At 33.1% G+C, this 24502-nt stretch overlaps 2 protein-coding genes across 19 annotated transcripts in view; both read right to left on the reverse strand.

Annotated features, from left to right (window-relative positions):
- Window positions 1-1488: 1488 nt before the first annotated feature.
- On the reverse strand, window positions 1489-9359 carry LOC135840394 (tropomyosin-2-like). The gene is given in 7 exon segments (XM_065356919.1): window positions 1489-2684; window positions 2926-2995; window positions 3114-3176; window positions 3262-3337; window positions 9029-9099; window positions 9238-9309; window positions 9312-9359. Coding segments are annotated over 7 exon segments (483 nt in total). The 3' UTR covers window positions 1489-2601.
- Window positions 9360-13166: 3807 nt separating this feature from the next.
- Tm1 (tropomyosin 1) overlaps window positions 13167-24502 on the reverse strand; it is a 46862-nt gene continuing 35526 nt past the window's right edge. For 6 of the 18 annotated variants that reach the window (XM_065356909.1, XM_065356903.1, XM_065356902.1 and 3 more), the window contains 5 exons: window positions 23856-23931; window positions 20814-20876; window positions 17282-17351; window positions 16755-16833; window positions 15001-15783 (listed from right to left, as the gene is read on the reverse strand). In XM_065356909.1, the coding sequence (XP_065212981.1) occupies window positions 15780-15783; window positions 16755-16833; window positions 17282-17351; window positions 20814-20876; window positions 23856-23931 (292 nt within the window). In that variant the 3' untranslated portion in view covers window positions 15001-15779. Of the gene's footprint in view, window positions 13681-15000; window positions 15784-16750; window positions 16834-17281; window positions 17352-20556; window positions 20620-20813; window positions 20877-23855; window positions 23932-24502 lie in introns of those variants that run through there. The other 12 variants (XM_065356912.1, XM_065356910.1, XM_065356901.1 and 9 more) reach the window with 6 other exon arrangements.

Here is a 24502-nt window from a genome sequence, read left to right on the forward strand (position 1 = left end):
TTTTGTCAACATAAAGAAATATCAAAGAGTAGCAACTCGATCAACTGAAAGAGGTCAACTCATTTCATCTGCGTTGTTTAATTTTCTTTTGAAAAAAATATTAATTAGACGCAGATATTATCCTGAGAAACGAAACACTACAAAAGTCCCATTAAAAGTGTTTCCTATTTCTATAAGAATGTGCGTGCTTACAGACAAAAGAGGCAAGGCACAAGGAACAAAGCAGAAATTGCACCCTTCGAAGTGTTGAAAACATGGAAAAGTTGGTGAAAAACGAAAAAATTCCGATCTTTCTTTTTCTTCGTTGAAACTGCTGAATACAATCAAAAGTTAATTCGCATGGTTTAATTTTTTTGTGTAAAATTGAAATTTAACGAAATGCGTCGTTCTTAAGAGTAAATTTTAACAAATTAAGTAGGTATTTACTGACCTGGCAAGAAAATTTTTCGAACTTTGTACTTTAATCCTTCAATATTAACTCGAGCATGAAATCGACTAAAAGTATGAGTATACAAGGTTTCTTGAGTGAGGGAAAGAGGAGAGAGGTAGAAATACGGTTTTGTCTGATGACTCCCTTTTTTAAATTTTATTTCATAATTTTTCTAGACCTTACCTATACTAGTGTTGTCATACAACAGTTATTGTTTTGTTTTCATTTGACCTTGTGGCTAACTTTGAAGAAAGTTCACAATTTAGTATAAATGATACATGGTTTATTCTCTCGAATAGTTTGTAGAGAGGAAAAGGGAGCTTCAATATTGTTCACCACTTGATAAGAGATACGTACCTTACCTACATAGATATGTTTATTAAAGTACATACCTATTATACGTAGATCAACGAATCATTTTGGCAAATAAATTGAAATATTTTTTCAATGTAAGTAGTAAGTACTAAGTAGGTACCTCTATTACGAAATCAGAGAATTCAAAATGTTTCGATTTCGAAATTTATGCATTGAAATTTGATTCAAAAAACCAAATTGATAAATGAATATTATTTATTCGATAATCTGCTACGATAAAATTTACAACATATAAAGATTCAACAATAAGTGAATTAACATAACGAACAGTACACTTGAATATCGTTGAGCTAACTCGTGTACCTACTAGAGGGGAAAAAATAAATTTAGGTATATCCTTGCAAGAGAAACCAAAAATTGAAGAAAAAAGTTATCAATAAACTTATGGTAGGTCGAAAAAAAATATTCGAAATCGATAAATGCTATTTGAAAATATACGTAGGTATGAAGGTATTTAATTGGTTAAATAGCTTAGAAATCGAATAAATTTTCAAAAAAAAATAAAATAAATAAATAGTAATAAACATCTTAACTTGTAGAATTTATTGTGTCTTAGTGTTTCAAGTTTACAATAAAACAGTTTGTCATTAGTACCAGCCAATTCGGCGAATGTGGAGTCCATTTCGTCAAAACCAATGATTTGTATCTGTCTTTGTTGAGACTAAGTTCGTCTGTAACTAGAATAAAATCGAGTTACACCGAGAAATAATTCAAATTCAAGTAGAGTGAAAAAAACGAAAAGCAATGAAATATAAATAAACTTGGCGTTTGTATTCGAAAAATACAAGTCAAATTGAATGGATCATTTGAATATTTTAAAATCAAACTATCTCGTTGTTTATTCGCCGTTTCGAAACAGAATATATGATGAGTCGTGTTTTTCTTCGGCTCTCTTCTGCTCAAAAATAAGTAGTGAACACGACTTGGTGTTTATTTTTCATCAAAAAATATCCCACGAAAGTGTGGAAAATTCCAATGTACAATTTTATTTTACTTTTTTCTGAGGATTACGTTTGTATTTGTATGTAGTACGTACAATGGTAGGCATTTCAACAGGATGTCCTATCAAACATCTTTTTCGTGCTAATTTTGATCAAATATTCAAAATTCACACATAGGTACCTACTCATAATTTTAGTGGGCATTTGAAAAAATCTAAACAAAAAAGTGAATTTGGACAACATTTTTTCCACAGTGGAATCTTTAAAAATATGATAAAATTGATAAGTTCGTAATTTTCGTGATCTAACCTTCATAAAATTTCTAGTAGAGAGCTAGTTTATCGAATTTCAAAATCAGTGTCAGGAAGATTTAAAAACTATGCATTTATGTATTTTAATTTTTTTAAATTGTAAAACCGAGAAAAAATTTGAAAATTTTCCATTAGGTGTTTAACCTGAAGTACATAAATTAGGTTCAATGCGCAATTTGATAAAATTATTGAGAATTTTCCCCTTTTTGTTGAAAAAAATAAATAAATAAAACTACACAAAATTGTAAAAATTTATACGCATAGGTAACTACTCGTGTGTAAAATAAGCGTTTGAAAAATTATAAAGACTTGACCAATTACATTAGCAGGTTAGTGACGATACATTAACGATGAAATAATACAATTTATATCCCATACGTTGAGCAGTTTATTTCGTTTAGGCTAAATTATATGATATAAATTCAAGTATGTAGATACCTTATGAAAGCGTAACTATTCATGCCAATGTAGCGAAGCAATAATCTTTTTAGTATATAAAGTATAAAGCTATTTCTAATAAACATGAAAATGAATGCAAAGCAAGTTAATAGCCAGTAAGCTCAGCAAATGTAGAATCTAAATCGTCGCAAATAGTTTTTGTTTTTTCCTTCTCTTGGAAAAGATGATCTGTAACAAATGCAAATGATATTAGTAGCGTTAATATAGGCCTGCACGTGTAGGTACCTACAACGAGATATCGTTTCATCTCGCAGAAACAAACACGCAAAGCAGGCGTAGCTAATAACAGTAATAGGTATAAAAAGCTGTTATGTTTTTTTTTGATGTTTTGTTTTAATATAATTCAAGCAACTTAACACGACTTTTATTAATTCAATTTTTGGCAAGTAAGATCTTCGGATTGGGTTACCTTCGAGTCTGTCAACTTCTTTCTGTAATTTCTTGACGGTTTTCACAGCGAATTCTGCTCAAGCTTCGGCCTATAAATATATTCGCAGGTGTAATCGAGGGTTTTATGGTGTAGAAAATATGGAAATAAGAAGGGTATGTATTTGAAAATCAAGTTTAAAAATAGATAGGTAGGTATTCGTTACTCACTTCTTCAAGTCTTACGGTTAAGGATTTAATTTGCTGTTTGTATTCTTCAACACGTTGGTTAACCTATTAAAAAAAGAACATCGATTATGTAAATCAAAGTTTCTTAAACTTGGTACGTAGTTAACGAGAAAATAATTTCGTGGATTACTTTTTCTTCAGAAACTTCCAATGATTTCAAACTGTTTCCTACAACTTTCAATTCTTCTTCTAATCCCATAATTTTACTGTAAAATAGTAAAACATGTCAATGAATATCAAAAAAAAGGTTCCTTACTTCCTCGCCTATTAAAAAAAAAAAAAAAAATATTGGGAAATCTTCAATTGGTTTTTTTTTACTGATTTTTGGTTCTCCGATCTGATTGAACTTCGATATTTCTCTTTTTTTTTACGTAGGTAACCAGAGGAAAATGATCAGATCATGATCAATTTAGTCTAAATGAAAAAGATGATCAATTTCCCTTTACAGGATATGAATTTCATTGGATTTTTTTCATCATCAGTGATGAAAAAATGAAAAGGATAAAAAGATAATTTCTAGAAACGTTTCTAAAAAATATTTTGTAGAATTCGCGTTATTCGAATAACGAAATCATTAAATAAAATATTATTAATCGTATATTTACATAATAATGAACGCATTACATATTCGGATATTAATGTGTCGTAAGTAAGAGATAAAGATAAATGCCGTAAACGAGGCGGCTATAACGTTGCAACGTAAATGCAACGTTGTCAGATTTGGTTCATTCGAACCGAACGTGGATACACTACAGTCTTCCCGGTGGCGAAATGAAATAAATGTTTCATTTATTTAAGACGTAATCGTTGAACTTCGAAGGGATTCGAATTTCGCGCTTCGGGCGACCAATTGTAGTGTCCTGGACTCTTGGACTCGAATGTTCAGTTGAGCTCGATGGTGCAGCTGGACTGCTCACATATCCCGACGGTTCCGGCGGCGGATCGTTACTTCGTATTTCAGGGATCTCAACGGCGGCAGGTTGAGGAGTCACGCTCGACTGAAATTCTTTGAGATGAGAACTATTTCGAGTATAGGTACGACCTCCTTTACTGATGTCGACCTCGGTACCTCGAGTTGCTACGACTGTCGCTGGCTCTGGGTCGAAACTTGGCGTGAGCTTGTTCGTTTTCTGCTCGTTTCGGACTAAGACCTGTTGACCTGGTACGAACCGGGTGGCGTGACGACTATCGTTGGCGTATATTTGACCCTTGTATTTCCGTAGATTTTCTCTATCTTCCATCTCGGGATCGGCTTGATAGTTTTGAATCGATGGAATTTGGTCACGTGGGCGGAAACGAAACACCAACTCGGCAGGAGCTACTCCAGTTGCGTGGTTAGGAGTATTTCGCATCATGAGTAGAAATTTCTGGATTTCGTTTCTCCAATCCTTCCCCTCGATTTGAGCAATTTTCAGGGTCTTGAGGATGTTTCGGTTTTGTCTTTCTACGGCTCCGTTGGACTGCGGCCAAAACGGTGTTGAGTAAAACATACGAATGCCATACTCGTTGCAGAAACTTTCAACTTCGCTTGCGTGATGTTGCGGAGCATTATCGCACGTGATGATGGACGGGTAACCGTATCTAGCGAAAATTTCATGCAAGGTTTCAACGATGAATTTTGCCGTAGATGTCTTCGTGATTTTGATTTCGTAGAACCGGCTGTATAAATCGACTACTACGAAAAGGTAATCGCCTGAGGGTAACGGTCCCATGAAGTCGAAAGCGACTTGATCCCAAGGACGTTCCGGCAATAGACGACGACGTATCGGTTCGGGCGGCTCGAATTTCGCAACTGCTTGGCAGGCTGGACACGTTTTTACTTTGTGTTCGGCTTCAGCGTAAATGTTTGGCCACCAAACCTTCGTTCGAAGACGCGCTTTCAGGCTGACAATACCAGGATGACCTTCGTGGGCAAGGTCTAAAACACGTTGGCGTAACTGAGAAGGTACGACGATTCGGTCTCCACGTAGAATGATGTCGTTGTATACGCTGAGTTCACTGCTGATAGCGGTATAGGCAGCTGGCATTTTGGACCAATTGTTAGACTCGATAGCGTTACGTAGTTCGACGAATTCGGGATCATTCAGTGAAGCTTGTTCGATTTCTTTCAGCGTCATCAGCTTCGGAATGCTGGCATTGACGACAAGATGAATATATGACTCGACATGATCGTGCGAACGGTCCGTACTGGATACTAGTCGACTAAGTGGGTCGGCGATATTGTTTTTCCCTGCTTTGTGGATCAACTCGAAGTCATATCCCTGCAAACGAAGGTGCCATCGCTGTACTCTCAAGCTCTGGTTTAGATCGCTTGACGTTAAGATCAGCTGGATCGGTTTGTTGTCCGTAATAAGCTGGAAGCGGCGCCCGTATAAGTAATAATGGAAACGCTCTACTCCCCAGACAAGGGCAAGGGCTTCCTTCTCCAGCTGAGAGTACCTTCGTTCTACGTCGGTTAACGTCTTGCTTGCGAAATCGACGTACTCAGGACCTTCGGTGCCTATTTGAACTAGGACTGCACCGAGCGCATTTGGACCCGCATCGCAATACAGCTGCGTTGTGTATCCCGGGTTGAAATTCTTCAGGATGCGGTCCGTGGTCAACTGAGCTTTCAGTGCTTGAAACGCACTTTCGTGTTCTTGTTCCCATTTGAAATGAACGTTTTTGCGCGTGATATCGTACAACGGTGCTGCGATAGCGCTGTAATTCGGAATGAAACGACGTACAAAATTAACGAAGCCCAGGAAGCTTTCAACTTCGGCCTTGGACTTTGGTGCGGACCATTCCAAGATTTTGGCTCGTTTTTCGTCTGAAACTTGAATTCCACCTGGAACGATGGTGAAACCAACATACTCGATTTTCGTCGCGTAGAAGATGCATTTATCGTAGTTCAGCGTGAGACCATTTTGCTCGAGCAAGTCGATCACCTGATTTACATAACGGAACAGTTCTTCTTCTGAGTTAGCGTAAATGAAGATATCGTCGGCTGAATTGATTGCGAAACCAAGAAGCTTCAGAAGTTTGCGCAGGATACTTTGGAAAATACCAGGTGCGCATTTTATTCCAAACATGAGACGTTTTGAACGGAATAAACCTCGATGCGTTATGAACGTTGTAATCACCCTGGACTTAATCTTGAGTAAGATCTGGTAAAATGCACGGCGTAAATCGAGACGGGCGAAACACTTTGCGCTCTTAACAGCGGCGCGAATATCCTCCATCGTTGTGAACGGATAATCTTCAGTGATGATCGCTTTGTTTGCATCACGCATATCGACACAAATACGAATTTTGTCGTTATGGTGTGAAATTACCATATTCGATACCCACGGTGACGGAGTATCTACCGGCTCGATGATGTCGTTTTCCAGCATACTGTCGAGTTCCTCGTCGATTTGATCTCGTAGATTGAGCGGTATGGGTCTAGGTTTCTGTCGATGCGGCAGTACGGACTCGTCGATGGGAATGTCTATTTCAACATCCTTCAGTAAACCAATCCCTTGGAAAACTTTGCGATTCGGTGAAATCGTCGAAGTTACGGCGTTAACGTTGGACTGTGGTATGCGAATCTCCAACACTCCAAGATCAGTCGCTGTTTCTCGAGACAATAACGCGGGTACATTGTCCTGGTCGACGACTACAATTTCAGCCACTAGCGAACGATTTCCAACACAAATTTCTGCGGAGAATTTGCCAACTATTGCGAGAGGCTCCGAAGCACCGAATGCAAATAGCTTTTTATTTTCATCGTTACGCACTTGAGACACGACTTTAACGTTGTGATTTTTCAACGAACACCAATCACTTTTCGATATGATGTTTTCATCAGCACCAGAATCTACGGTGAACGCAAACTGAACTCCTCCGACGGCGCAAGGAAGTTCTTTGGCACGAGCTTTACTCGAAACGTGGAACACGTAGTTAACCGTACTAACTTGATTTACCGATTTCTTCCCCGAGGCAGACGAATTTTCGCTTTTTTCATCAGACGACCTTGGCGGTTTCTTTCTATCACGGCGGCGCGATTTATTCTGAGGTTTATCCTCCTTCTGATTCTTCTTTGCGTGACAGACGCTATCGAAATGACCAATTTTATGGCAGAAACGGCATTCTTTTCCCACTGCTGGACAAGAATCATCTTTCGTACGATGTTTGGACGAACCGCAACCATAACAACTGATTTTCGAATCATTCGATCGTGTAGAATTCGACGACGCAATTCTATTTATCGAGTTTACTCCAGGTATGGACGCTGGTGTAGATTTCGGCTCAAACGCTGACAACTGTGACGACACGGTTTCGATTTTCTGAGCAATTTCTTGAATAGCGCCTACTGACAGTACTCTCTTTTCAAGACATTCTTTGCGTATTTCTCCGTTACAACATCCGGCGACGATTTGTTGACAGAGTTGAGCATCTTCGTCAGAGTACTCACATTTCGTCACTTGTCGTCGTAAACGATTAATAAACTGTTCGGTCAGTTCATCCGGACGTTGGATTATTTTACTGAACACATACCTTTCGTAAGTAACGTTGCTTTTAGGAATGAAGTATGCGTCTAAAAGCCTTATGGTCTGTTGATACCAAGTTTCCTCGTCGGATTTCGTTTCGTTACCAGGTATTGCATAATAAATATCTTGCAAATCCATACCACCTAGTGATAACAGGGTAGCTTGCTTCCGTTTATCGTCTGTGTATCCTTTCGAAAGAATATATAGGTCGACAGCTCGCTTCCATCGAATCCATTCCGAGGAAGCTGAAGTTGAGTGGACATCAAACGCTTTGATGTTGGATTGATCCATTTTCGAAAACGGAGTTTTACCACACAACACTGCACTGATAATTACGAAATTACCGGCACTTTAAAACTGTCTTTTTACTTTCACCGACTGCGCCATTGTAGAATTCGCGTTATTCGAATAACGAAATCATTAAATAAAATATTATTAATCGTATATTTACATAATAATGAACGCATTACATATTCGGATATTAATGTGTCGTAAGTAAGAGATAAAGATAAATGCCGTAAACGAGGCGGCTATAACGTTGCAACGTAAATGCAACGTTGTCAGATTTGGTTCATTCGAACCGAACGTGGATACACTACATATTTATTTGTCATTGAAAATTTTGAAAGCACGTTATCATTTTAAAAAAATATTCCAAAGTTGAGTAAAAAAGTTTATTTACAATTAACGCAGCTTTCAAAATTTTTTGAATAATTTTTTTAAGAATTTTTTGGTCGTATTTTTGAAAAATTTTGAATTATTTCCAAACGACGAGATATTCTTGAACCTCATCTCTTTCCTTTAATGACCATTGCCAAAAAGTTGAAAATACATAATTTTAATTTCAATGATAATGCTCAAATTCTGGGGGGAAAACCATAAACATATTGCCAATAAAAAACAAAAATACGTACGTGCAAGTAGGTACGTATATATAAAATTGTGCGCAAAAATGAATTTTAAAGTGAGAAACTCAAAATTTCGAATCGAACGCAGAATTGTTGAGAATTTTTAGTGCTTTAAGCTCTTAGACATCCTGAAATAATCCAGTTGAATAAAAAATCGAAAAATTTTATTTTGGAATGTGGATTTTGTTACAACGTCTTTCAAACTTTTTTCTAGAATTCAAAAATTTTCCCCTCTTGCCACACCTTAAAGTTTTTAGCCAACACTGTTACCATATGTCAATACCCAAATACCTACGCAATTGTGCAGGGTAGGTAGGTATACATAGGTAATAGTAGGTTACTGGAGTACTGATGTAGGGTATTGAGCCCAGCATATTTTTTGATATTTTCTTCTTCACGTTGAAAATTTTTTTGGTCGAATTATTTCAACAATTTTCTCTTAATACGTACTTAATATTTGTTTATAGATGATACTGACGAGTCACCAGATTTTACACGATCTTCAGCTACTTCTAATTCATCTTCAACGAAGACCAACTTCCTGGAAACCTGTGAAAATACATTACAACTTTTTAATGTATGTAGTTCAGGCGAGTCAAATACTAAGCTATCATTCATTTTTAAAAAAGCAAACAATAAAATATTCGAATCTACGAAATGCTGTATAATTTTTCGAAAACCACTCACTTCATCTGATTTTCCATCAGCATCTTCAGCCAAAAGTCTAGCTTCTTTCAATTGATTGGTTAGGTAATTGATCCATTTCTTTCTTCATCTTGTTGGCTTCTGTTTTCTAGTACTTTGCACATACTACGCAGAAAAATACCATAACGTGAAAAAAAACTGGACCAGTAGTTTCAAGATAGTGACAAATCTCTAGTTTTTAACTCAAGTTACCGTCTGGATATTCCTCGCCTGCATTTTCTTCTTGATGGCGTCCATTTTGGTGTTTTTTTTTGTTCTACCTCCTTCCTAAAAGCAAAATTACTGTGATGAGGACATCATTGATTGTAAAGATAAAATAATTCTATTTTAATGATAGGGAAAAATTGAAGAAGAAAATTCATTTAACGTTTTGAAAAATTGGCGTGTTTGCGATTTTTAATCGAAAATAATTTAATTACCTACTCTTCAAACCTATTGAGCTAAAATTTTTGATTGTAAAAGTTGTTTCCATGTTAAAAGAATGTTTTTGCGGGAAAAATGTGAAGGAGATTGGCGTACAAGTTTCTTAAGAATTAGGAAGGAAAGGGAGGAGAAAGTGGTGAGCTTTTGCAATAAAACCATCTCTGTTTAATTAGATGAGAATAAAAAATTGTGAAAAAAAAAGACTGCAATAAAAATCTGGAATTCTTTCTGCCTCGATATACCAATTTCGTCGCTACCGCTTCCCTGTCTACCACAAAAATTACTTATGAAACAAAAATAAAATTTAGAATAAATTTCATTTTTTTAGGAATAAATCGTGAAACAAAAAATATGACCTCTATTTATCTACCAGCTACCTAGCGCAGCTTTTTTTTTATTTATTAAATTAAATACCGAATTGAAGCATCAGTGGAACCAGCGTCCGCGTCCCTAGCGTCGAAATAATTATTTGATTAATCGAAGTATAAAATCCTACTAATAAAACCCAAAACAAATAAATCTCGTCGAAATATTCCTTATACAAATATTATCGTCAAATCATCTCAATCCTTGATGCTGACTTTGAAATTTTTTTCCAGTATCGCATTTTCTTGCTAAAGTAAATACCGAATACTTACTCATTATTTATTCGTATCAGAAGCAAATAACGAGAATGTCTTTAAAAAGTAAATTGATAGGATAAAAATCTAAAAATAAAAATGTTCTTTAAAAACAGAATGTGGGCAGTCGGCTAATTGTATAATAAGCAAAACGTTGGAAACGGAGCAAAGCCAAGTCGACCCAAATATTGTAATTTTAACATAAGAACATTTCACATGTCCTAAGTACTCGTAGATATGCACCTAGGTAGGTTAGGTATCTTGTTTTACGATACAATTAGAAATGATTTGTTTATCGGCAAGAATCTATGTTGAAAGGAATTACAAGCGTAAGCATGAGAAAGGAAGAGAAGGAATAACCAAACATAGGTACAGAATTATTATAGGTAAGTATCTACTACGCGTGAAAATTCAAACAAGGTTTGATGAAAAACCAGCCCTCAAACCTCGTATGTTGAATTATTTTTATAGTGCGTAATTTACCAAAAATAGGTGCATATTTTTTAAAATTATGAAACACGATGTAAATATTGATGAGAAAGCAGTGTTGCACATTTCAAGGATGTATGTATCGACAAAGCTCATTATAAATTTTTAATACACATTAAAATCAGTGCTACTAATTTTTAATGGGTTTCGATGGATTGTAAACTTGTTTTTTATTTTACTTTTATTTTTAGGTTTAATATTTCCGTAGCTAATATTTTAAATTTAGTTGATTGAAGAATTGGAATTCTTTGGCGAATTCTTGGCAAATTGTTTTTATTAATTATTTTTTTGCAGCATATGTTGCACATTTTTAAACGTAAATAAAACGATTTTATATTTTAAACAGGCGTTAAAAGTGACATGTGATTCTTTTAAAGACACTTCAAACGGTAGGTATACTTACCTAACTTCTCAACTGACATCTTCTAGTTAACTTGTTCTTTCTTCGGGATCTGTTTTGAAGAATAGGTACCTAGTTCTTTTATTGAGTATTTTGAAAAATAATTGTAAGCTGTCCAATGTTGAAGGAAAAATTTAATTAGAATACTTCGGTATTGCTGGTTATAAATAAAGTGTTTTCTTCAGTCATCATTTTTACAATTCCGAAAAAATTGCACCTTTTGGTTTGATTTCTTTTGCATTCTCTTTAGAGTTTGGAAAAAAATTCTTTCGAAAATATGAAATTTTTTGTGTAACTTTTTACAAACGTGGGTGTCAATAGAAAATCCCAGCCGATCTTTTTTTTTTCAAGAAAATAAATTGCATCTCTTTGCAAAAATATTGCTAGGTATAAAATTTCTCAACTTTTCAAAAAATTCTTCAAGAATGTTGAGCTTGATGTGGAGTCAAGTTTCATGTCTGAAATGTTCATCACGATGTTTTAACGTCACGTGCCAACTTTTTCGTTGTACAACTCCAATTTTTCAGGAAAAGCAGATGATATAAGATGATCCACCTTTACAACGCTGGTATTCCAATCGGGATGCAAATTTTCATAAATTTAAAGCATTCAACGAATTTTAAAATGTTCCCGTGATAGGAAAATTGTCCGTTTAAGGAATAAGGATCAAAATGAAATTGAGGATCACCTAAGTATGATCTTGGTTTTACTTTCTTCATGATTTTTTTATTTCTTTAAATTTTTTTAAAAAGTTGATTAAACTCTAGAGTGACCTGAAAGCCCCCACCACAAATGACAAACCTAATTTCATCATTTTTCTTTTTTTCAAAAATAGTCGTTACAAAAAATTGTGCATTGGAACTGGCAGAAATAAATTTTGAAAATGTACCTAAGTATACCAAAATTGACTGAAATAAAATAAAGTAAGGCAGATACCTAATACTCATGAACAAGTTTTATATTTCTAATATTTGATCACATTTTGATTTTTTCATAAAAAATGTGCCAAATTTAAATTTTCAAAAATTGCTTTAAAAAGTTTTTAAATGGAATTCAATATCTGAATATTTGTAAATTCGACCCGTTGGTGTATTTCAGGGATGCAACGATATTTCGTATCATGATATATCATGATAATCATATCAAATACGACATCATGATAAATCGATATTATCATGATATCGAATGTTTAAGAATAAAGTGAGAAAATTCCCTGCATGAAAATTAAAAAATTGAATAATCATTCGAAAAATGGACGTTTGAGTAATTATCATTTTGAGGAGGGATTGTGATTTCAAATTCTAAAAAGTACAAAGCACTTGGATACTTAATCACTATCTAATTTCTGCGATTGCGATAAATGATCCAGTAATCATTTTTATAATCATCTCCAAATTTTTTCCAAGTTGATTTACAAAGTTTTAAAAATTTTTTTCAAGAAAACTATTTCTACTGAAATATTTGTTATAGGTTTAGGTACCTATTTGTATTATTAGTTCATTACATTAATGTGATAGGCTTCTCGTTTTCAAAAGACAAGACACCCTAAGTATGTATCTGAGTAGAAAAAATTCCACACGTCAGCACCTTTCCACGTGATGCATATTCAGTTTATTTATTTCCAAGTCAACCCAAATAATTAATCGCAGTTTACTTTTCAGTTGCCAAAATTGAATGAACATTAACGACATGGTGAGTTACATTTCGCATTTTTGGCAGTTGATAACCATGTCGAATTCCTCCTCATGAACATGAAGTCTACGTTTGTATTTTGTAAGTGCATTCAAAGTTGAAATAAAATAAGTCACCAATGGCTCTTTTATAAATCATATAAATTGCCACATGTGCAAATAAATTTGTCGATTTTAAAATACATATACCCAGTAGGTATCGCTCATTTCCAGCATTCTGTTACTTTAATCCATATATGTAATCAATTTCATAAAAATGTAATAAAATTAAACACAAAAATACACATAAACAATAAATAATTAACGTATATATTTCAATGGAATACGTGAACAAAAAAAATATGAACAAATTACGCTTTTCAACATAAAACAGCTAAACGATTTTAAATCATGAAAATAAAAATAAATATAGCAAAAAAAATAATCCCGTACAGAACGACTACATAATTTTGTTAATCATTAGTAACATTGTAGGTATATAAACGAATCCATTGCAATAAATTTCAGCCAACCGATAGTTCATCACGATCAAGAGCAAGACGTGGCGAACCAAGAGTAGAACCGATCACATGACTATTTTAAATGTATTTGCGCGGAAGCTTTATAAAATCGAACGGAAAATTACACGTGAATGTAATCAAGAAATGGAATCAAAATAGATTACAGTTAATTTAAAAATTTGATTTAAATATTTGGTAATTGCGTGGAAACGTACATCGAAATTAATCCACCAATTCGGAGAAAGTTTGGTCCAAGTCGTCGCAGATGTATTTGTATTTCTCTTTCTCGTGTACCAATTCATCTGTTTAAAATGATACAATATTCGTTAATAGGTATTATTTCATTGCTTTATAAAGAATAAAATCAATAATGAGACGAGAAAAATTCAACTTACCTTTCGTGATCAATGAACTTTCGCATTATAAAACAACTCAAAAGCTTAGCCATCTATGCCTAATTTGCCTATGGTACTCAATTATTTTGATTATTGTGCCACAAATGTACGAAATACGATTAAGTAGGTACATACGAGTATATTGTGCGTGATCTAAATACGCTGACTTATTCACGCAATAGTGAGAAAAATTTCGTAAGTTAGCAAATAATTACCAACAATAAGCGATATCTCAGCATAAGATCTAATTAGCTACTCAAATTAGCAAAAGGTTTGATCTTTCCAGCAGGTGAATAAAAAATAATACAAGACTCGTGTTATATTGAGCTTAAGATTTATAAGAGAAACAAAAATTGACTCTTTCAAACTTAGTATAGAGAAGTGATCACTTATTTATAGGCAATCAGAAAACGAAAATTAAAGTTCAAATCTGGCTCAAAAAAATCATAAAATACCCTGAATATTTTCGATATGCAATTTAAATAACAATATAAACTTCAAAGAATAAGATTTTTACGCCATCGGAAAATAAAAAAATTCCTGCAATAGAGTAGATATGCCACTTTAAAAACACGAAGAAATTAGCTGACAGCAATTTCGTCAACTGATTGGTTGTTCCGACAGTTAATGAACGTATTACCATGACGAGAGTTCGGTCATCACCTATCACGCTTCCATAATATTGCACTTCGGAGTTCATTCTTGTTTCGTTAATTGCATATCGAATATTTTCAAGGCAGTTTAGGACATGTAATTTCAAACAGATTTGTATTTTGGTTCAATTTTTAATTCCTTTCTAAAAAGTTTTCAATGAATTCGAGTTAACCATGTTTTCTGACCAATTCTGGACCGCTAAACTGCTTGTCTCTCATCAAGCAAAAACGAGAAATTAAAGTCTTGAGTGGACTTTTTTCTTTCATTAATATTTTACAACTCTCTGTTGTAATAAAAACCACTTCTCGTAAAAAAAATAATATATGAATCGATGATTTGAGTAAATTTAATTTAATTTTTTTATTCCCATCCCCCAAAACGTAATATGCCCAAAACTTTTTTCTTACAGAATAACATCAACTTTTTTTTTTGGTTTTGTTTTTCGGAAATTGACCTCACGTAAAGCAAAACTATACAACTCTTTGCACGCAAAATTAAAAAATTTAAAAAAGCACATAAAAGCATTAGCTGTATAAAAACCTTAAAAAATACAACAAAACAAAAAGCCAAAGCTAAAACTCATTTTCTATTCTATATTCATTGATTTTACAATTGTAATTTACTTGGTATACAATAAAAATATTACTATAAAAAATAAATTAATTCATCAAAGATGTACAACATCAATACAAAAATATTTAAAAAGAGAAAAAAATTAATTTGGACGATTGTTAGTAATTTACGTAAATCGCGATGTACACGTAACACTTTCAGATTTCCATACTCAAAGTATAAACACACAAGTACATCTTAAGAAAAAAACGTGCCAGGAAACGAAACACGTCAACAAAAAAAAAATCAACATGATTTTATTCAAAAGCACCTACATAAAAACACACTAGTAGAAAAATATTCAACTTCGAAATTTTATTCCGGAAGAATAGTTATTGCAGAACACAAAAAACTAACGAAATCAAAAAAAAGAGGGAAAATATTGCCGTAGAATAACTCGAGTTATGTGTTAGTAAATATGCGAAAAATAAAAAGAAAAGAAAGAAAGAAAAAATACAAAATAGAAAAAAAACACGTGTGAGTGATCAAAACGACAGAAAAATAGACCTAATATAAAAATTACGTAAGTATTTTGTGTTCGTTTTAGTGATGGCACAGTAAAAAAATTTATAGCAATAAAATCTACAAGAAGGAAACTGTTGTACAGGATGATCTGAATGAAGAAGCAATAATAATATAATAAAGCATAAATGATTAACAATTAAAATCCGTAAAGCTCAACAAATGCCAAATCCAATCCGTCTCCGATTTCGCGATATTTCTCTTTCTCAATAAGCATTTCATCTGTAAGTTGAAATTTTTTCATTGCAGAATATACGTCAAGGTAATCGATAAGTTTAAAATTATCATTTAAAAATGATGATATGAATTTACAGGAATGAGAATTTTTGATCCCTCAAATCAATCATGCATGCGAGGTTTCTCAGATTTTAATTTAAAAAAATGAACGAGCACAAACGAATCGATACGATTAGCACAATTCAAAACTACATTTTCAAATCAATCAAGTTTCAAGACTCGAGAACTTTTACTTTCATTGGTTTGTACAAAATGAATTCTCCGAAACTTGAAACGAAAATGTAAGTGGACTGAAAATTAAATCAACCCAAACCACTATGTTCCATCTAGCATAAAGGGATGGGATGGAGAAAAGGAAAAAAAACATAAAAAACATAAACAGCAAACAATTAAAATACAAAATCAGTATCAGATCAAATTTTCGTAAGAAAAAATAAAAATAAAAAAACATGTTGCAACAATGTAGTAACGATCAACATGCAACACAACATAAAGTTGAATGTTGTACATGGAAGCCTTCGTTATACGATAATGCCTCCTATTCTACTTTGAAAAATTAAAGAAGAAATTTTTTTAATTTTAAAAAATTTGAATTAAATTTAGCAACTCAAATCGAATCGACTCTAATGTGCTCGAAAATAAGGCGAGAAATTAAAAAAATGAAAAAACCATTCGAAAACTGTCCCTACCTTACAAGAAACGGTGCAAAAAAGCGAACCTGTGCATTTCAGATGACTAATCGACCAGATTATATTGGTAATGTTCGAACGGTTGATATCCTCTAATCTTTTAATACTTTGTAAACAAAACTTTCACAATATAAAATATCAAAATAAATAGAAAAAGAAAACCTACACATACTATAATACAAAAACAGAGTGAGAAAGAAGGCTAGAAGTAAAAAACAATTTGAAAGTAAAAAAAAAAAAAAAAATGGTAGATGAAAAATATTTTACATGTTTTGTATATCGTTTAACGTCGCTTCCATTTCTTCTTGTAACATTTTATTCTTTTCCTTTTCCAGTAGTAGGTCATCTGCACGAATGGATATTTTTAAACATGGCAAAGCGGAAAACAAAAACAAATTAGCACAACGTAAAAAATGTTAATAACTAAAAAACAAAAAAATAAAATAAAATAAAAAGAAGAAAAACTAATCATGCTCTACACGCTGGGAAAAAACAAAACAGCTACATTTTCAATTAAATCAAAATTATAAAAGGTTCACACACTCGTTAAAAGCAAAACGGTGCAGGATAATTTAAAATTATGCGTTATGTACGAAAAAAATTTAAAACAAAAAAAAATACTTCCAAACTCAATTTTACGCGTTGAGAATGTTGAGATATCATGTAATAGGTACTTCGTACGAGTACATTTTACCTACCCAATTCCAGCCACGATTTGAAAATTAAAAAATTCTCTTCGCTTCGAGAAGAGAACAAACTGTAAAATATCGTAAATTTAGTATACAAAAACGTACCTTCGAGCCTGTCAACTTCCTTCTGTAATTTCTGAACAGATCTTTCTGCGAATTCAGCTCGTGCTTCAGCCTGTCGACAAAATATCGTGTAAATATAATTGTAATAAACCGATTATCAGAATTGACTCGGTTAATGAATTAACTACCCTGATGATATATTTCAATGAACGTCATAAAAATACATTTAATGTAATTTGATCCATTTGTGGTATAGTTTTTGAAAATATTTTCTGAATTATCACGAGAAAAAAGTAGTCATCAGAGCGATAAAACACACGCTACATTGCTAATTAAAATAATTTTCAAATAGTATCGTGAAATGGGTCAACTATTAATAGAAAATTTGGCAACGATGACATTCGTTGGTAACTAGAACTGTGTAAGTACATCAAGTAGTGAATTTCAACAGCTTCTTTTTTGAACGAACTGGAATGCCAAATTAATATTTCAAAATCGATTTTCAAATTTGGGTTTAGAATAATATACCTAATTGAATTTAAAATAAATATCATTTATTTAATTTCAGAGACACTGCATAGATCAGCATCTACTTCTAAAAAAGTACCTAGCCTACAATAATTTATGATTATGACGTTCAGTTCAAAATATCCACGTAGCCTAATTCGGAAAAAATTCGCAAGTTCATTCCTAATCAAATTCAAAATTCAATCAATTAATTAATTAATTTCTCAAAGTTATCGAATACAGTAACTTTAAAAAATGATTCAATTGATGGAATCTTCTGATCTCACGTCAACTTATATGCACACTCGATCGTAATCATTCATTCCTTGGCTTGCCATCAGCGATCATGCGAATAACGAGTAAATAATCAGTATGAAGATGGAAGACATTCCTGAAGCAGAGAAATATGTCCGTATTTGTATTTCCCTTCTCGTTGACGTAACCAGGTATAGGCAATACGAAAGACTTTATCATGTGGAAATCCGCACGAGGAAACAATAATGTGATACGTCTTCACAGTCGACTATTATCGCACAAATTACTCGTACATCAATGTAACCAGCGGATGCTCTCGTTTCATAGATAAGTTCATTTTAATCATTACTCGATATGAAAGAAGAAGTCATCACTTTTTCTATTTTTCAAAATGATAATTTATTTTATTGGTGATTTGAAGAATTTTGCGAATATTTTCCGGTTAAAAAATGATAACAACATTTGATACTTACCAACAAATGCTTTTAATTAATTATTACTAACGAAATTATATCAAGCGTTATTTTCAATAAGTACCTAATAATATGTACCTATCCCATATTTGTACAGAATGTCAAGTGAAATCCGTAATTTTATTGTTCTTCTGCAGTCAAGATATAAACGAATGCTCAATTTTTTCAATGAAAATTAGCACCTATGTTTTTCTTTTTTAAACACTTACTCAATTCATGTCATAATTTCTTTTCTTAAAATTTTTGTCATCATTTCACGAAACATTCTGCACCATGTCCCCGAAAAATTATCAGCAATCAACCCAAAATGTTAGTTATAAAAAAGCAGTTACATTACTGGTAAAAAAAATTCTAGCTTGTGTGATCTTGTGTGAATAATACAATGTCAGTGTGCTCTGATAGTAAATAATTTTACAATATGATAGATTCTGACACCTTCATTCTGTAAATTAATTTGTTTCCCTCGTCCCGATGAAAGTTCTAAAACGTTAAATGAAGTGGAAAATATGATTTTTATTTGCAATAACTTTTTTTTATTCCTTTAACCAAAATAAATATTCGTGTTTTTTTATTTTATTTTTCATTTATTCGTCACCATATTATTTGGGCTGTAAAACTGTTTCTATTTCTCTTATTGCTATAGTTCCTGTTCAGAGATAAGATTTTGAAAATGGTGAGGCCCTAATTTTAAAATGATAGATATTTTTGTAGTTCCTTTTTGAATTGAAATGAAATCGAAAAATTTTGCCACAAAAGAAGAAGTCGATGAACAGACATATTTTGACCTGACAAAAAGGTCTTCCATTTCTTCCCCCCCTCCCCTCGTTTCTGTACGTACGTATAGAATTATGAGCTAATTCATTACTTTTCCTACGTTGAAAATATTGAACTTTAAATAAGAGATGGTTCAAGAGGAATGAAACTACAATTCTTCGAAAAAAATTTGTGGGCTTTCACCAGTCAAATTTTGAAATTGTTGATTCGAAAAATGGAAATTTACTATTTTAAATTTCTACAGGCATTCAATTAGTTCCAGCTACAGTTTACAGCACTGACAAGTTTCCAAACAGAATTATTTCTCGTTACTTGAAACACGGTTTAAATTAGTTCAAACAATAAATTAGATCCAGTTTTCCAAGGAGTTGAAAATTTACTTTTAAAAAAACGTAACGTGCATCATGCATGATACTCGTATACGAGCTGGAAAAAAAATGCAAATGCAGTGAAAGCCAAGTCTTCGTTTGCTTTTTTTTTCAAATCGTCATTATTCACAATTACCAAGAAACATTCAAACGTATGGTCATTTTTGAACTGACACGTATGCACTTCGATCACACCTTTATTACTACGAGACTCTGCTGCTAATCACGTTCGACATGAAAGACACATGCAAATATCTTCGCAAGTTAATGAACAGAACAGAGTGACCAATAAGATCGAGCAGACCGGATACACATGTATGAATACATAGGCCTACGTAAAAGAAAATATTGCTGATAGGTTACAGTAAAGATGGTCTAAAAAGAAAACAGAATCGTAAGAAGTAGTTTTTCCCATTTTTTAAAAATTATTTTTATTTCCCAATTATACTAAAAATAGGTAGGCGAACTGCTTAAATTTAGGTAGACGTGACATTAATCTACAATTCGACTTTTGACAGTTGACTCGCACAAGAGAAGGTAATTCAGAAGTATTCTCTCGAACTTCCAAGATGGACAGTGAGTCGTCATATTCAAAAACAACAAATGACGAGTCAAAGTGTGTGATTTTCAATTTTTTGCAATTTGCTCGATCGATATGCATTTTTACTTTTCACTTTTTTTGGAATTTTAATTCCTGATTTTGAATATCCTCATAAGTTCTTGTAAACAGATTTACCAAGCGAATTATTTGACATCTAATTACAGAACACCCAATAAAATACACCTACCTACAGAAGAAACGTCACTAATTTTTTTTTTTTTTTTTAAATTACCGATGTTCATCGATTAATGGCACGTCTACTCTACACCCGAATAAAAAAATAATAATTTTTCCAGCATAGAAGAAGCAACTACCATACTCATTCTCTCCTATATTTACCTCTTTTAATTGATTACTCAATGCTTTGACCTGCTCTTCGAATGTTTCTTCTCTCTGTGTAGCCTATTGCGATTAAACAATTAAAAAGCAGAAAAAAAAGGTAATACAATATACACGATTAATTAATCAAACAAGCAGATGAGGTGGAAAAGAAAACAACATCAACAACACGGTAGTAGTAGTGGTAAATTTTTAATAAAAACAACATCACGCAGGCACACAAAAATTTTTTTTCGTGTTTCGGTTAAATAAACTACCTCTTTAAGGCGGTTATTCAACGTCTTAATTTGATTCTTATATTCTTCTTCTCTTTGGTTGGCCTGCCCACAAAAATACATTTCGTAAGTGAGCGTATCAAAATGAATCGAAAATTTTACATGGACACAAATTACAACAAGGTACGAGAACTGCAGTGGTAAATTTTTCATCAAAAGACTACGAGTTGATTTTTCGCATCAGTGATTGACTTGTAAAGGAAAAGCTTTCAATATCTCCAGGAAAAACGATACAAAATCGTTAGACATAGACAAATACTTCATTTCGGGTGAGTATAACATTCACACTATGCTACGGAGAGTCAAACGAGACGATTTCACCATCACGATGAATCGTGCGTATACGAGAGTGTAAGCGCATCCAGATCCAACATGAAAAACGCCGAAAGAATTCCAAGAATTTTCCAGCATTCTTCTCTACACAGGCGTCCGCCTGGATTAAATTTTAATCCCCCCCTGCATTCCCATCCACGCGGATGCCCATTCTATTCATTTGAAAAACAATACAGACGCGATGAGTTTTTAAAAAAATATAAAACCGCTGCTCTTCTTCGAGTCATTGATTCAATTCAACTTGAAGCGGCAGTGAAGGTGTAAATTTTCAGCCACTTTGACGGCGTGTAGAGCGAATTTTTCCACCAGCAGACGACCGAGAGACGGAGGCGATAATTAGTTCGAACTACTAATGAATAAAAACTTAGGCAACCTACATGAGACATGACATTAGCGACGACATCGTCGTTACACGGGTCATTTATTTGTAGTCGTAGTCGTAATCGTAATAGTAGACGTCCACATAGTTGTATTTATGGTATATATTTAGTCGGCGAATATAAATTTCGTGCTATTTTATAAACGGTATACATACGCATGGTACATCTACATACATACTACACATGTACGTGTACGACAAACTACATTGTTTCATCGTTCCTAAGACAAATATTATTATTACCGTCAGGTTCAAGTTTAAAATAGGTGGTCGTCTCGTAGGTTCGGTTAATGCTGCACATGAATGTCGAATTCTATGTGTGTACTGTGGTTCAACGGCCCACAATGCCCCCATTGCGCGAATACGTCATCTTAAATATTTCACCTAATCGCTTATTTCATTACCTACTGTCATTATTGTCTCTTTTTTTATCCATGCCCAATGATTCATCTACTATTGGCGGGTACTTGGAGAAGAAAAATGAGAAAACTTTTAGCTTACAAGGTCAATCACTGAGGAAAATATTTCTCGTTTCATACAGTTTTTCGTTTTTCACAATTTTCTTTTCGGTTTTACAAACCGTAATGCAAAAATTTGCTACGTTGTCACTAACATAATAGCATTTTGTCTTCATTTTGGAAAATGAGGCATTATATAAGTATAATCTCTGAGCAGAAAAGACAAAATTTATGGTTTTCGATTCTGTTCATCCTCCGGGAGAGCGCTTATTTTGAGGTGTAACTTTCCCATAAGAATTTTAGGTTTCTCAAGTCTCGAGAGAGAGATGCTATGCCTTCTCAGATACGGTTATTTTTGAAAAAATGTCATCTTTTGAATTTCAGATCAAACCGAATCCGCCATATATTTCAAAAATTTCATTTGAGGTGCTGTATTGGCCTATAACCTACATACAAAGTAGTTTCGGAATTTTCCCTTAAGTACTCTTCCCTATCTAAAAATTGAGAGACAATTTCACTTGCATAATATTATTCAAAATTGAACAAAAAAATCATTAATAGAGTATTTCCTTGTATAATTTTAACCTCCAATTGAAGCAACTCGACGGTTTTCACAGCAAAGGTACTCGACTTCAATTTACGATTTTTTTGGTCAAAATCAGCTAAAAATTGGCCCGACAAAATTTCAACGTCTTATCAAAAAAAAAAAAAAAAAGTAAAATCGAAGACCATAACTTTGCTCATCATCCTTTGCCTTCTGCTTATTAGGCAGCAAGTGCTTACACTGGGAGACCTTCTTCACCTCCCTAAGTGAGCAATTTTATGAATAGGTACTATTCCCTCGTGTATTTTTTTTTTTGGAAACACACTGCAGTTCGTAACGATTTTCTGAAAACCTTGTTTTTATCGTTTGGATGGCGTGTTTATGGTTGCTGAAAACGGTTGTAAAAAATATCCACTTTTTCCGATACTTACGAAGCATTCGAAGGACAAAATTGGATATTTTTTACAATATTAACAACTAGAAAAAAACATGATATTTTGGCAGCACTGCAAATATTCGAGTTGTTCTGCAAAAATAATTTGATCTCGATGATTTGAGATGATGGAATTTCGAATTATAAAATCACACATAATTCAACACTGGTTCGGAATTTTCAAAATCAATTTTGAAAGAAATTTCAAAATACACTAAATTTAATTCTAAGAACAAAAAAAAATGGAAAAATGAATAAAGTAATTCCTTTAACAAAGAAAAAAATGGAAAATTAATTTTCTGATCGGTTATGAATTCCAATTATCAAATTGATAAATCATTGTCCTAGGCAGAGGATAACTAGAAATCAATGAGTACATATTTTGCAGTGCTACCAAATTAAAAAAATATATACGAACTAAAATTACAATTATGAAGGATTTTTTTTTCATCCCAACTTGAACAAACAGCGATGCATTTGAAATTTCCCGTTTGGCAGATTAGATGGAAGGAGAGGGGGCCATGTCTATAAAAATTTGGTTAATACATTCAGATCATTGCAATTCAGAAAAAAAAATTGTTCATCAGCTGGTACTAAGTTTTTTCAACTCTCCCTTCTAAAAAAAAGAGGACGAAAGAGAACGCGAGAATCAATTCTCTTTCTACGGATATTACATACTTATCGTAAATTATTCGTTTTTCGAAAAAAGTTACTAAAAATTCGACATTTCTCAGGGTAAATTGACAACCAATTGTATGCAAAACATGTGGCTTTTTAAAAATTGAAGTACCGATGAAAAAAATTGAAAAAAAATCCTTCATGACTTACCATGAATTACACAAACGAAATACGCGATGTAATAACCAATCGTACGTACCTTTTCTTCTGATACTTCCAAAGATTTCAAATTATTACCAACAACACGTAATTCTTCTTCTAATTCCACAATTTTACTAAGAACAATAAAAACAAGTATTAATAATTCGAATAATTCAATTGAACGGATGCATGATAAGCGATAAGCATGTAAAGCTCAGTTAATAAATTGCAAAGCTTTGACTGGTCTATAAGCGTTTGTTAAAACTATGTTAGTATGGAGAAGAAAAAATAAAATATTATAGGTGCTTTGGTCTAATGGTGCAAAGGGTGGACTTTTGAAAAGGGTTCAATTTTTAAAATTTTATTGAATTTTTTTAGCGTGATCAAAGATCTTGAATGGGACTGAGAAACATAAATGATCTTTTTTTCGTTACTTTTCACAATACGTTCTAAATCCCATAATTTCAAACTTGAAACAATGTGGCTTGTTTTTTTTCAATTTGAATTTTTTTGTATGATGGACTTTTGGACTTGTAGACTTCTGTGCAAAATAACAAACTTTTCGGCACTTAATCCATTTTTTAAAAAATGTTCAACCCAACTTTAAACGAAATTTTTTCAGTCTTTCAAAACCCATCAGACAACCTAAAAAATGGGGAAAATATAAAATTTCGAAATTTTGTAGCAAAAATTGTAAAAAAAATT

This window comes from Planococcus citri, chromosome 3 (assembly GCF_950023065.1).
Source record: "Planococcus citri chromosome 3, ihPlaCitr1.1, whole genome shotgun sequence".
Lineage (NCBI taxonomy): Eukaryota > Metazoa > Arthropoda > Insecta > Hemiptera > Pseudococcidae > Planococcus > Planococcus citri.